At 45.4% G+C, this 13254-nt stretch overlaps 1 protein-coding gene across 1 annotated transcript; it reads left to right on the top strand.

Moving 5' to 3' along the window:
• Positions 1-279: 279 nt before the first annotated feature.
• LOC142449041 (lysozyme-like protein 1) lies at positions 280-11395 on the top strand. The gene is made up of 5 exons (XM_075550803.1): positions 280-302; positions 2456-2619; positions 3331-3489; positions 10244-10322; positions 11326-11395. The coding sequence occupies exons 2-5, from the start codon at positions 2481-2483 to the stop codon at positions 11393-11395; spliced, it is 447 nt and encodes a 148-aa protein (XP_075406918.1). The 5' UTR covers positions 280-302; positions 2456-2480.
• Positions 11396-13254: the final 1859 nt, after the last annotated feature.

The following is a 13254-nucleotide window of genomic DNA, read 5'->3' as shown; positions in this document are numbered from 1 at the left end:
CACTTAGGAGAGCAGGACTTTACGGCCTTAAGTCAAGGAAACTAGAATTCTAGAATCTCTAGACAGTGGGAAACAAAGAGGTTGAGAACTCTTTCTCTCTGGTTCTAAGGAAAGGTTCTTGGGTGAGAAAGGATCACTTGCTTCTGGGGAAAGGAAAACCCCTGAAATGGCTTCCCGGGAGGGACATAAGAAGCTCAGCTGAGCTGTGGATCACTTATTGAGTAAGTAGAGCAGTGTTTCCTACCCAGAATCCCCTGAGATAGTCATCTGCATGGGGCAGGCACCAGAAATCTTACTGTTGAGTAAGAGTGTCTTCACTCCAGCGTAGCCTCCCTGCACTCGAGAATCAGAGACCTCAATTGCCGCTTGGAAGATGTAGAACATTATGCTTGGGGCTATTGTGGGGTTTGGTTTGTTTGGATGGTGTTGTGTTGTACTCTGCATGGTGTTGTGTTGTACTCTTTGAAATCAGTAGGACTCTGAGGCAGGGGATGGACATTAATATATGTGTAGGCACTGGATCTTAAAACCTCATTTATTTACTTTCTATGTGACTAGCGCAACTCCAGACACCCAGGCTCAGCACAGTTTTTTTCTCTTCCAGTATAGGCCCAGGAAATAAGAATTTACCCTTTGTGGGACATACAGTCTTTGATGCATTGACATCTCTGCTTCTTGAGGATAAAAATATCCATAGAGGATGACAGTGGAACCCCTTAAATCCATTTCCAGGGTCCCCACGTAGACTGGGCCTCTGGGGAATCCCCTCTGGCCACTGACCAGTCCTCTCAGGTAGACTGGTAAGTGGATTCATGCAGCTGGGGTTAGGTTAAAATTCAGTACCATATCATTTGTTCTCTCCTTTGACACATTTTACATTTATTCTAGTTTCTATTTTCTGCTTCATTTTAATTGGGGTTTTGTGTTTTGTTATTCTGAGTGTGCTTTGGGGTCTTTTGGCTTTTGTGTTTGGTATGAAATCCAGAATATGTCAACCTATAGAGGAGGTAACTCGATGAACAGTTTACTAGGTTTATGGCAAGGAAGGTTGGGGGCAATAATAATGAGAAAGAATAAAGTATTCTAAAATTAAATGTGGTGATGAGTACACAGCTCCTTCTAATATGATGAAACCATCGAATTGTAAAAACGAAAAGCCCCAAGAAGTACTTGGTATAGATCTGTTGAGAAACTGTAGCTCCACGTTTTGATTTTTTGTTTATTAAATGTTTTTATGATTTGTACCCATAAAATAAAAAATAAAGAAAATAGCCATAGATAATGATAGAATTATGTCCCAATTAAACTTTATTTTAAAAAGCAGTCCTTGGTTGCTGACTTCTGCGGCTGTTTTCACTCTGTGTACCCCCTTTACAGGTCAGTTTTCTTGTTGCTTAGCTTCTTCAAAGCATCCACACCTTGTGACCACAGTGGTGTGTGGTTGTTTGCTCTATTCTGGCTATCTCTAACCTCGATTCGCAATTGTGGAATCTAGTTCCAAGGTATTAGAAATTTCTGAGCAGGTGAAGAGAGTCGTACTATATGAAGATATGTAGGAATATCAGGTCCAATCTCAGGAGCAGTTCCCAGAAATATCACTCTATTCTTACTCTACCAAGTTTGGTACTCTTGGGAAAGATTATTTAAAGAGCGGAAGAGCGTGAGGAAAAGCAGTAGTCAACAAAGATAAGCCACTTCTATTTTATGTAACTCAGAGAGTCTCTTTATCACCCCTCCACCCCCACCACCCAACAGTCTCCCCTTCGTTTGGCTCATTATCACCCAACCCCACCTTTCTTACCAATTCGACACAAGACTTTTAAGAAAAACTAAGGGGCAGTGGCATGGACCCCAGGGTGGCAGGGGGAATACCGCATTTGTGATCAAAGATGAATGATTGATATGTTAGAAGTAATACGTTCACTTTTGGAAAAAATATCAAAAGATGACAATGGAAGCAAGATAGTTCTTAATTGTCTTTTCAATATCTCGTTTCAATAAACTCCCAACCAACCAAGTTTTAAAGCTATCCATCGATAGGGCATGCTTAACTTTATTGTTCTTTACTTTCTGGACCCAAAAAGAGTTAAAACAGGAATACTAGAAATAGGCTCTTTTCTAATATCTATCTGGATGTCGACGGGGGTTAATTTCTTTACTAGCCTGATTCTAGGAGCATAGTATTGGCTTGGACATAAGCCCCTGGGAATGTATTAAGAGCCTGTGATTCTATTGCTTCCCTGTTCTCAGACTCTCTGCACTGGTTTCCCACCACCACCTCCTCCTCCCCCACCCCACCCATCCCTTATAATGATTCCGAGTGTTTAGAAGTTGCAGGACACATCCAGGCAGGGTCTTCCACCATCTCGTCTGCCAGATTTTGAAGTTCCCTTCGGCAATAGCTACAACCTTAGTACAAAGTGCGATTGGCTGACCTGTCTCTGATCTTTGACAGATTCTGCCTCTAACCGGCCTTGGACATGAAGGCTATCGGCATTCTGGCCCTGATAGGCTGTGTGGCCACGCTCATCGAGTCCAAAATCTACACTCGCTGTAAACTGGCTAAAATATTTTCGAGAGCCGGCCTGGACAATTACCAAGGTTTCAGCCTTGGAAACTGTGAGATTTCTTCCTTGTCTTTCTGGCCCTAATCTCTGCTCCAAGACACGGAACACCTCATCCATGCTCCCCCCGCTCTATAATCTCCAGCTTTCCCCTACGTGTCCAACCAAGGATGGCCAGTGGGCTCTTCTCCACTGCGGCTCCTCTTCCTGCCCAGCCCCTGTGCCCTCCCTTCGAGCAGCCTGTACTAATGAAACCTCCAGGGGAAGGTGCCAGTCCAGTTGGCATCTTTAGGGGCTCCAAGGGAGGAACTGCTCTAGGTGAAACTGTCCCTGGAGTCATTGGGGGATGCAAATGAGTAACAGGCCCATCTGCTAACCAAAAAGTTGGAGGGTCAAGTTCACCCAGAGGTACCTCAGAAGACAAGGTTTGACAACCCATTTGTGAAAAAAATCACCCCCCGGAAACTCTATGGAGCATAGTTCTGCTCTGACATACACAAGGTCACCCCAAGTCAGGGTCACCTTGAGGCCAACTGGTTTTTAGGTTAACCACTCACTTAGGGTTGCACTTTCAAATATACGCCCATGCACCTCAGTACCTCTGTCTCCCCTGGGTCCTGCGGGTACACGATGTGCCCTGGCCCACCCGAAGGTGTTTGGGAGGAGACAGTAAGCTACCATTTCAGAAGGAACTCTCCTCTTAGAGTAGGTTAAGGAAGAGACCGCATTTCTTTGGCTGCCATTGTTGACTTGTCCCCTCCTCCAGGGATCTGCCTGGCATATTACGAGAGTCACTACAACACCACAGCCCAGACAGTCCTAGAGGATGGAAGTATCGACTACGGCATCTTCCAGATAAACAGTTTTACCTGGTGCCGAAGTGGCAAACTACAGCAGAAGAACCACTGCCACGTCGCCTGCTCAGGTACAGTTTTGATCTCCCTAAAATAATGTCCCTGGGGACAAGGGTGTGGAAGCTGTAAATGGAATTCTGTTTCCATTAGGGCGTTCCGATGGACAGGTAGGTATTGGATCAGGCTAGTAAGTGGTTCAACCGTGCTCCAACATGACATGTGGGACTCTATTTTGCCTACTTGTCTAAAGATGACTTACTCTTTCTGGATGGTTTTTATTCAATTCTCCATGAGGGCCTGGGCTGGCCTTCCAAGCCTCTCATGGAAAGAGACAGGAGATACCTTCAAGAAAGGTACAGGTGTGTGTGCCAGCTGCTTTCCACAAGCAAATCACTCACAGGACACAGCTTGTGTTCTGCGAGAAGGAAGCAAACGAGGATGCTTTGCGTCGCCTCTCTTGAACCCCCATCACCAAGCCCACTGCCACTGAGCCAATTCTGACTCAGAGTGCTCCTAGGCAGGGTTTCTAAGACTTTATAGCTTTACAGGAAAACAGACAAGATTTGGATCTTTGGAAATCTAGACGACTCATTCAAGGTAGAAGGAACCACAAAACCAAAGAGATGGGCGTGGCCACCAACAGGAAGGAACACTAGGTTTTATTGGAACAAACGAGGGTGAAGAAGAATAGGAACTTCAGCTGGGAGAGTGGTCACCAACCTCAGCTCCAAGCCCAGCGAGGCGCTGGTCCTTGTTTCTGCCTGCAGTCGGGCAATAGCCATCGATTGATTAAGCGCGGCTTGGGAGAGAAATGGGTGCATGCCTGGCGGGAGACAGATTAAAGAGGAGCATGACCTCAATATCAAGGAGCTCGAGTGGCGTGGCGGGTTATACCCGGGGCAGCTAGCCACGTGATCTGTGGTTCAAACCTGCTCATCGCTCTGTGGGAGAAAGATGAGGCTTTCTGCTCCCATAAAGCTTTACAGCCTTGGAAACCCACAGGGGCCATTCTAGCCTGTCCTGGGGGCTGCCCCCAGTGGGAATGGACTCGGGGGCAGCGAGTTTGGTTTGGTTTAGCTTTTTCCTGAGTTTATTTAAATGCACTGCAATTGCTGAAGTAAACAATAGAAATAACTGCGGTGGCCACACTGGGAGGAAAAGGAAGAAAGGATACAGAAAGGCAGAGGGCAGACAGAGCTCGCGAAATGACCGTTTCCTCGCTCCCGTTGTTACAGAACGTAAGCTTGCCAGGGGCAGGCAGCTTTGTCTGGTTTGTTCACTGATCTGTCCTCTGCACGTAGAGTGGTGGATGGCTTGTCGTGTGTGCTCAGTAAGGGTTAGCTGATTACGTGAATGGCAGGAATGAGGTGCTAAGGGCAAAGGCAGAGGAGCTCAAAATACTGCTTACAGATTTGGGAAAGCAGGAAGTGAACTGCCCTTTCATTTTTCTTCCACACCTAATCAGTAGATAGAGATAAGCTCCGTAAATGGGTTCCACACTAAAAAGGCTTAAAATGGAACACTTCCTGCCATATATATATATATATATATATATCCACAACAAATATTTTTAAAAGAACAACAGCAACAAAAAATAAAAGCCTAAACTCTTGGCCATCTATCTGGTCAGTGCCGACTCGCAGTGACCCTCTAGGCCAGGGCGGAGCATCCCAGTGAGCTTTGAGACTAATTGGTCTCCTAGGAGAAAGCGCCGTCTTTCTCCCCTTGGAGCGCGTGGTGGTTTGGAACTGCTGACCTTTCTGATCTGCTCACCTTTTGGGTCTCAGCCCAACATAACCACCATGGCACCAGGGTCCTAGTTTTAAAAAAGCAGTGGGCAGTGAATACATTTGAATGTCCGAATGACTAACCGATAATGTCCAAATGATCCAGCAAATCATCCCAGGCCCTCCATTAATACACCAGGCTCACCACCTCCTAAAGCTGCCCACTCCATTGGCGACAAGTTCCTCATTTAGAACGTTTTTTTCATCGGTTCAAAAATCTGCCTCATTACATCGTCCTTCTGTGTATTCTTCTTTATACTTCTGGATCTCTTCAAAAACAATGGAGTGTAGTTTATGCAAATTGTGTAAGTATACCAGTACTCCTAGACCACCTCTCTCCCTTCTAGCTGGTCTGAAATCAAGTACGGTAGCTCCAAGTCCTATGTGGGTACTATGAGTGGGTCGGTTCCCCGGGAGCTGTTCTCTGCCTAACTTGGTGGAGTTTTACCCTCGCTGCCTTGAGGAGCATTCAACCAAACACGTAGTGGCCCCCTCAGGAATATTCTGGTATCTTTTTGTGTGGAGCTCCTTCCTCTGCGGCACTTTGCTCCCCAAATTCCAACTCCCTTGCTGCTGATAGCCGTCTTCTACCTGCTGAGGTTCTACCTTCCAGTCTCGAGAGGGATTTGCAGAAGAAAAAAAAAGTAATTATAAGGTTCACCTCATATTTATATCCCTCAAGGCTCACAATCTTGCACTGCCTGCTGTGCAGTACTTGAAAATAATCTTTCTCATATATTTCACCCAGGATTTTTTAACTGTCTACAGTGGCAGAACTTCCAATAACTGACTGCAAGCCAATGGATTCTAATATATAATCACCCTATAGGACAGGATAGAACTGTCCCAGTGGGTTTCCAAGACTGAAACTCTTTACAGGAGTAAAAAGTCTCATCTTTCTCCCTCTGATTGGCTGGTGGTTTGGAACTGCTGACCTTGGAGTTAACCTAATTTGTAACCACGACCCTATGGATATCTACACAAACATCTTTGATGCAAGGAAACTAAAATGTTAGCTGCCTTGTGGTTAGTGGTGAAGTGGAACCCAGGTGAAATTCAGATATGTTTTCGCAAAATAAAGCGAAAGGAATTTCAGGGACACCGTTAAATAGAAACAGGATGTCTCTGATCCCTCGTCAGCAGCTGACCTCGCTCAGCTTGAGGTCAGAAAGATTTTGATTGCTTTAGAAATCTCTTCTTGCCCCATGTATGAGGGATATTTGTCGTGGAAACTGAGTGTGTTTATTAAGTATGCACAGCTTCTATACAAATAGGCATGACCATTTCTGAAGTTAAGCAATCTCCTCATAACAAATTATATTCCCCAAACTCCTGCCTACCTCCCCCAAACATATATATATAAACATATATGTGTACACACACATACACGAGTACATGTGTATCCATCCAGTCGTCAAAATTCCTGGCTCAATAGCAAATTCATTTTCCTCAAATAGCTCAGACCATGTTCGAACGAGAGATACCCCTGGAAAAGGAAGCCATGACTGAGCCCTCTGGTTAGTGTGGAGTAGTATACTTTCTATTTCTCACCAGCCTGGTACCTGGTTTCTGTTGTCTCAGAAACCCACAGGGGCAGTTCTATCCTGTCCTATTGGGTCTCTATAGACTCGACGGCAGTGAGTTGGGTTAGTGTTTGCTATCGGAGTCGACTTTTGCGATGGCAGAAAGAGGAGGGAGAGAAATCGTGGGCATGGTAGCTCTGTTTTCGTGGAGACGCAGAAGGCTCCTGGGATGAGGTAAAGATGACGGAGATGGAACTAGAGATCAAGAGAGAGTGACATCCAAGTAGAGAAGAGAGTTTGAAGACGATCTCATTTAACTGAAAATAAGTCATGATTTTTTTGGTAGACTGTTGGATTTCTGTTGCCACATGTAGGAGAATGAACTATTCATTGGAACTGAACGATGCCTGGATGTCCCACATAAGCCTTTACCTGTTCGTGTCTGACTCAACAGGATTGTCTATTTAAAGGAAATTGGGCAGAAACAAGTCCTGGCGTGCGCCTCTGTGAAAAACAAAAACCTTGTGTCTTCACTCATTTGTGCCGCTCTGCTGCCCCTCTGTGGCTATTTTCATCTGTTTTAAAATCTCTACAGCTTGTCAGACTATTTCCTGCCCTGCGACTTCCCTAACTAGCATTAATAAGTGATCAGAAATCGCACTATCAAAATGCCTCAAAGGAGCAATAACATGCTGTCACAAAGTGGGAGACTGGCCAATGCCCGACAGTCTCTACTTGCTAACTCCCCCTCCCCCCACATATTGTGCACTTCCTAGCCATACCCATCTCTGAGACAAGTCCTGATCTTCATGTGCATGCCTGGTGTGTGCAATTCCAAGCATTAACAAACAAACAAAAAACCAAATCTATTGCCTTTAAGTTGATTCCACCTCATAGAGACCCTGTAGGACAGAGCACTGCCATTAGGCTGTACATCCTCATCCTTCCAGCATTTCCCATCTGTCTCCTGTGGAGCAGCTAGGGGACTCAGACCACTGACCTCTACTAGCAGCGCAGACTTCACCAAGGTCATACCAGGTGTTCTGAGCATAAAGAGAACGCATCTCTCCTTGGGACATCCAGAAAATATACAGTGAAAAACTACAAAGCGTGTGTGATCCCATACTTAAGAGCTAACGCTACTGAAAACATGGATGGCTTATGATGATCATGTTTCTCAAGATTAGTACTATTTGAAAGAACTGTCTGCCATGAGCAAAACATTTTATATGTGTGTTAGGAAATACGGGAGCCACTAGCCTGAAGTGACTATAACACATTTGAAATGCAGCCAGGTCCCTTGGGAAAGTGAAGTTTTCATTGTATGTAATGTTAATTAATTTACATTTAAAGAGTCGCACGTGGGAAAGGATACCAGATTGGAAAGAATAGCTTTAGGCAGATATTTTTACATACCTAAAACAATTTACATATATTTACATAACACAAACAAATCTGTTGCCTTCAAGAGTCCCAGAAGAGTTCCAAGGCTATGAGGATCTATAGAAACAGACAGCCTGGGAGCAGTTGGTGGGTTCAAACTGCCCACCTCTTTGGTGCGCAGCCGTCAGCTTTAACCTCTGCGTCACTAATGATCCTTCGCAGTTGTACTGGCTAGTAGTCGGCATCGTTCTCTCCACGCCCACTCAGTGTCTGCTTCTGGAGAAGCCAGGCCTCCACGGAAGAGATGTTAGTCTTTAGATTTCCTTGACTTTTATGTGATGCGTGTGTCGAGGATTGTCAGGCTATTATGGTTTGCTCCCCTCTACTAGGGGGTCTGGCAGCGTAGCGGTTACATGCCGGGACGCTAACCACAAGGTCCGCAGGTGAGATCCACCAGCCCCTCTGAGAGAGAAAAAGGTATCTTTCCACTCTCAGGAAGAGATAGGGGGCTTCCCAGGTCACTAGGAGTCAGAAGCAAATCCATGACAGTGAGTTTTAGTGTTTTTAGTTATTGTTTTTAGTTTTCTCATTGATGAACCCAAAAGTTGTGTCTTGAATCCACCCTGGGACACCATGGAGTAGTGGCTCTCAACTTGGGGGTTGCGACCCCTTTAGGAGGGGTTCGCCAAAGACCATCGGAAAACACTTATTTCCGATGGTCTTAGGAACCAAGACACCGCTCCTCTGTCCATCTCCAGGCGGGTCTGCCCACATGCAGATGCGCCCACACACAAGTACCAGGTGTGAAGACTGTTACCCATGCTACACGAGGCTTCGGGACAAAATTTCATTTATTTGCCATTAGAAAAAATTATTTCACATTTTATAATTACATATTGTTTTGTGATTAATCACCATGCTTTAATTATGTTCAATTTGTAACAATGAAAATACATCCTGAATATCAGATATTTACATGATGATTCATAACAGGAGCAAAATGACAGTGATGAAGTAGCAACGAAAATAATGTTAAAGTTGGGGGTCACCACCACATGAGGAACTGTATGAAAGGGTCACGGCATGAGGAAGGTTGAGGACCACTGCCCTAGAGGAAGGATCTGGTGCTCTATAAAGATCACAGCCAAGATCACTCCATGGTCTTACAGATAACCCCCTCCCAGGGGGACAGACAACAGAAATGTAGATGATGGGAGACAGTGGTCAGTGTAAGACATGAAAAAAAATTTTTTATAGATTATCAGGGTTCATGATGGCAGGAGGGGGGAAATGAGTTGATACCAAGGGCTCAAGTAGAAAGAAAATGCATTCAAAATGATGATGGCAACATATGTACAAAGGTGCTTGACATGATGGATGGATGGGTGGATAGATTGTGATAAGAGGTGTAAAACTCCCCAATAAAATGATTTTAAAAATAAATAGAAGAAGACCCAACGGAGCCCAGGTCTACTCTGTCACCGGGGTGGGGTGGGGTGAGGGGACGCCAATCAGAATGGACTTGAAAGCAATGGGTTTGGTTTTTGTTTGGGTTCCAGGCAAGCTGGGGAAAATGCAGGTATCAACAGATACATTTTCAATTCAAAGATTTCCTATACTTGAAGTCCTAGAAAGAGTAATACAGGCCAAGATAGGTGTTTATGACCTAAAGCTTCACAATGTCTCCAGCTGAAAATACTTCCTTATACATCCTTTTGAAAAGACCAAATGGAAATACACTTTAAAAAAATAACCCCGCACAAAAATGTGATGTGTAGCTAGCTGCAAAGACGTGTTACATGTCAAACGACTCCCCGTAGAGAAAGCATTGTACTGTGCTTCGGTGTTTGTGTATTTCTTTAAGCCACAATGCCAATGATGGAAAAGTTCTCACATTGTCTTCTCTATAAACATTCCCCCAAACCCCTCAGGGCTGGGCGAGTCCTCCGAAGCCTCACGGAAGTGCAAAATGCGGATGGTCTTGAAATATAAGACTTCTTTGATTTGTGAAGAACGCAACACAAATAAGAATCTGGCTGTGTGTTCCCCAAAAAAAACAGTGAGAAAGAAACCCTGGGCTCCTCTTCCAAAAGCAAAGCCTCATCTCACCCAGCATCTTCTCTCTCTTACAGCCTTGATCACCGACGACCTCACAGATGCAATTATCTGTGCCAAAAAAATCGCTAAAGAGACTGAGGGGATGAACTACTGGTAAGAGTCCTTCCTTGGGCAACAATGGCCAACAGGGGCCCTGGGCACGAAGCGTCTATCCCTCAGGGATGCCTGTGCTCATCACGATGTGTCTGCACCTCCCCGCTACAGAGGATGTTGGCAAAATCACCCTCCTACATACGAGGGTCTAAAGATTTTGTTTGTTTATTGGTTTGTTTCATACAATAGCTCATTGCATTCTCAGGGATGGTGTATACGACAGTTTAGATTCCCCCATCCAACACATTCTACACCCGCTGTTCCGTGGCATTGCTTACCCTCTTCAAAAGGTGTGGCCATTCTCCTTAGCTTCATTTTCGTTGTTTCCTTAGAGGGTCCCGTGTGGATTATCAGCCCCATTGGTCCCTTGATGTGTAGAGGATTCAATAGACGAGAGGGACGAGACCAAGGAGAAGCGGGGGTGTTAAGTCTTGATACATTGCCGTTTTCACGATAAAGTGTGATAAGCAATGGAGAACGGGGTAATTACCGATGTGCATTGGAAAGAGTCGGTGAAGTCAACAGTCTGGAGAAAACTGGAGTAGAGTTCACTGTAACCGCGAGTAGGATGTGGACAGCTACGGCACCACTCTGCAGAGAAAGAGCGCAAGCCCCAGTGAATAAAAGTGACCCTGTCTGCTAGATCATCGTCTAGAAGACATCTTCACGAGGATTGTGTAGGAGAAATGACGTAGGATGCTCACCCTCATCACACCTGTTTCTAGAGAAACTCTTAATCAGGCTTCCACCTGTTTAACTGAATGACCCCATCTTCAGAATCTTGTTTATGTGGTACAGAAGCTAACAATTTTTTTAAAAAAGAAAAGAAACTGGGAAGGGGCGGCAAAACATTCTTAACAAGGCAAAAGGACACTGTCCTTGGCTTTCAAAAGCAGATACAAGTAAAATCTGAGCACGGCTGCTTACTTTAAATACCTGGGTTTTAAACCTGGACCTGTTTAGATTGTCACGGCTGCTTCTTTCTGCCCCCTCTGCTCCTTAGGCAAGGCTGGAAGAAATACTGTGAAGGCAAAGACCTGTCGGAATGGAAAAAGGGATGTGAGGTTTCATGAGCTGAAACAGGCAAGGGCATTTTACAATGGCTCCATGGGATTTGTAATGAATGTCAAAATGCTCCTGTCATCTTGCCCTCACCCTACCCCCACCCCTACACCATCCCCAAATGATCCTTCTCAAAGTTGGAGAGGAAAAACTAAGCTTTCTACTTTTGAGGAAATAAATACTTCCATGTCAACGTCTTCAGCTCACCCTGACTGGAGTTCATGTTACCATCATCACACCACATGAAGGTCTGAACAGCACCCCCAAAATGGGAGAGCCAAAACTCAGCCATTGACAGTGGAGCACCATTCCTTTCCAACACATCTGGGGTCGCCGGGAGTCAGAGTTGACTATGGAACGAGTGGCCTTGATCTGCCCTGTAAGTCCTGCCTCCTGTGGCCCTGAGATGTGTGGCCGCCTGTGTTAGGCTGGGAGGACTAGAGAAACAAATTCATAGAGATTCATGTGTATAAGAAAGAGGTTGCTATAAAAGAGCAGTCGACTATTGAGAAAACATCCTAACCCAGTCCAGCTCAAGTCCATAAGTCCACTATTAGCCCATAGGTCCAATACCAATCGATGAAGTCCTCTTCAGACTCACAAAACAAAGGGAGTGACGCTGAGTGCAGGACAATCACAAGCCAATGGGTGCAAAGTCAGTGGTGGTGGAAGCATCTCGGTGCTTGCAGCGGTCTCCAAGTGGCTCCTCCAGTTCTCAGGGCTGCATCAGGGTAAGTCCAAGTGGCTTCTCCTCAGGGATGTCTCTGCAGGAAGTGAGCAGAGAGAGAAGTCTCTCCTGCCTCCAAGGAGGAAAATACAGAGTTCCAGAATCTTTCGGAGAAGGCCATGCTCACACAGAGGTCTCATTGGCTATGACCCAATTGACAGACTAGACTCCACCCCTTCACTCCTAATCCTCTCAAGTTCCAAACTGACACCAGATTATGTAACTACGACACCATCTATAAATAAGACTCCTAGCTTTAGGAGGGCAGTAGGTGAACAAACTTACCAGGCATGCAGGCCATAGTATGCTGAGCTCTGTCCCAGAATATTAGGCCATTATCCTCCTGGTATGGGATACTCTACTTCCTCAGCTCAATTCTGCAGAGAGAACATTCCCCACTTCTTCAGGAATGTCCAGATGGACAGTCTAGTAGGACCAAGTAGCTGGAGCTTCTATTCCTAGTGTCCAAAGAGCCCCCTGCCTTCCTCCAACATTCTTTAAATGGCCATTTACCAGTTGCCATGACATTGGCTTTGACTCACGATGACTCCAGGCAGGTCAGAGTGGAAGTCTCCTCCATCAGATTCTCAATAGCGGATCATTTGGGATTAGATCACCAGGTCTTCCTTCCGAGGGCCATCCAGCTTTAACCTGTTGCTTAGCAGCCAGTCATTTGCCATTTCCTGCACTCAAAACCTCCCCTTTCAATTACATTGATTAAATATAAAGGAAAACAAACCTGTGTCGTCATGACAAGACTGTTTCCAACCCCTGACATGTGGATTGTATGGATTTTCTCAGGCATCTGGTGATCTGAGGGGAGTTTCCTGGCATGTCACAGCAGTGGGGGGTGATTCAAGACCCCACAGGGACACTCTCAGGATGACCTCTGATCCCCCCATGGATGGCTGCCCCTATAATCCACAAAATATGGTGGATGGCCTCTTTTCCTTTCTCTGTTGGGTAGAGATAGCTCAAGCTGTGTGGATCTAGCTATAGGGTAAAGTAGCAGGCTGAATACAACCTGCCCTAAGCAATGTACTAAATAGAGATGTCCCACTTACAAGAAAGTGCTCTCCTGAGCTGCCTGGTAAATTCAGACAGCATCTCAATAACCCTTAAACACTCTCTTGTTTTCCGCAG

This window comes from Tenrec ecaudatus, chromosome 5 (assembly GCF_050624435.1).
Source record: "Tenrec ecaudatus isolate mTenEca1 chromosome 5, mTenEca1.hap1, whole genome shotgun sequence".
NCBI classification, from domain to species: domain Eukaryota; kingdom Metazoa; phylum Chordata; class Mammalia; order Afrosoricida; family Tenrecidae; genus Tenrec; species Tenrec ecaudatus.
This window is presented reverse-complemented; position numbering and strand designations above follow the sequence as displayed.

What these genes read in the sequence shown, in the direction of transcription:
- LOC142449041 (XM_075550803.1), top strand. Translation starts at nt 2,481, where the DNA reads ATGAAGGCTATCGGCATTCTGGCCCTGATAGGCTGTGTGGCCACGCTC. An exon ending in CTGCCACGTCGCCTGCTCAG is followed by an intron (nt 3,490 to 10,243) that starts GTACAGTTTTGA and finishes TCTCTCTTACAG; the next exon opens with CCTTGATCACCGACGACCTC. An exon ending in ACTGAGGGGATGAACTACTG is followed by an intron (nt 10,323 to 11,325) that starts GTAAGAGTCCTT and finishes TCTGCTCCTTAG; the next exon opens with GCAAGGCTGGAAGAAATACT.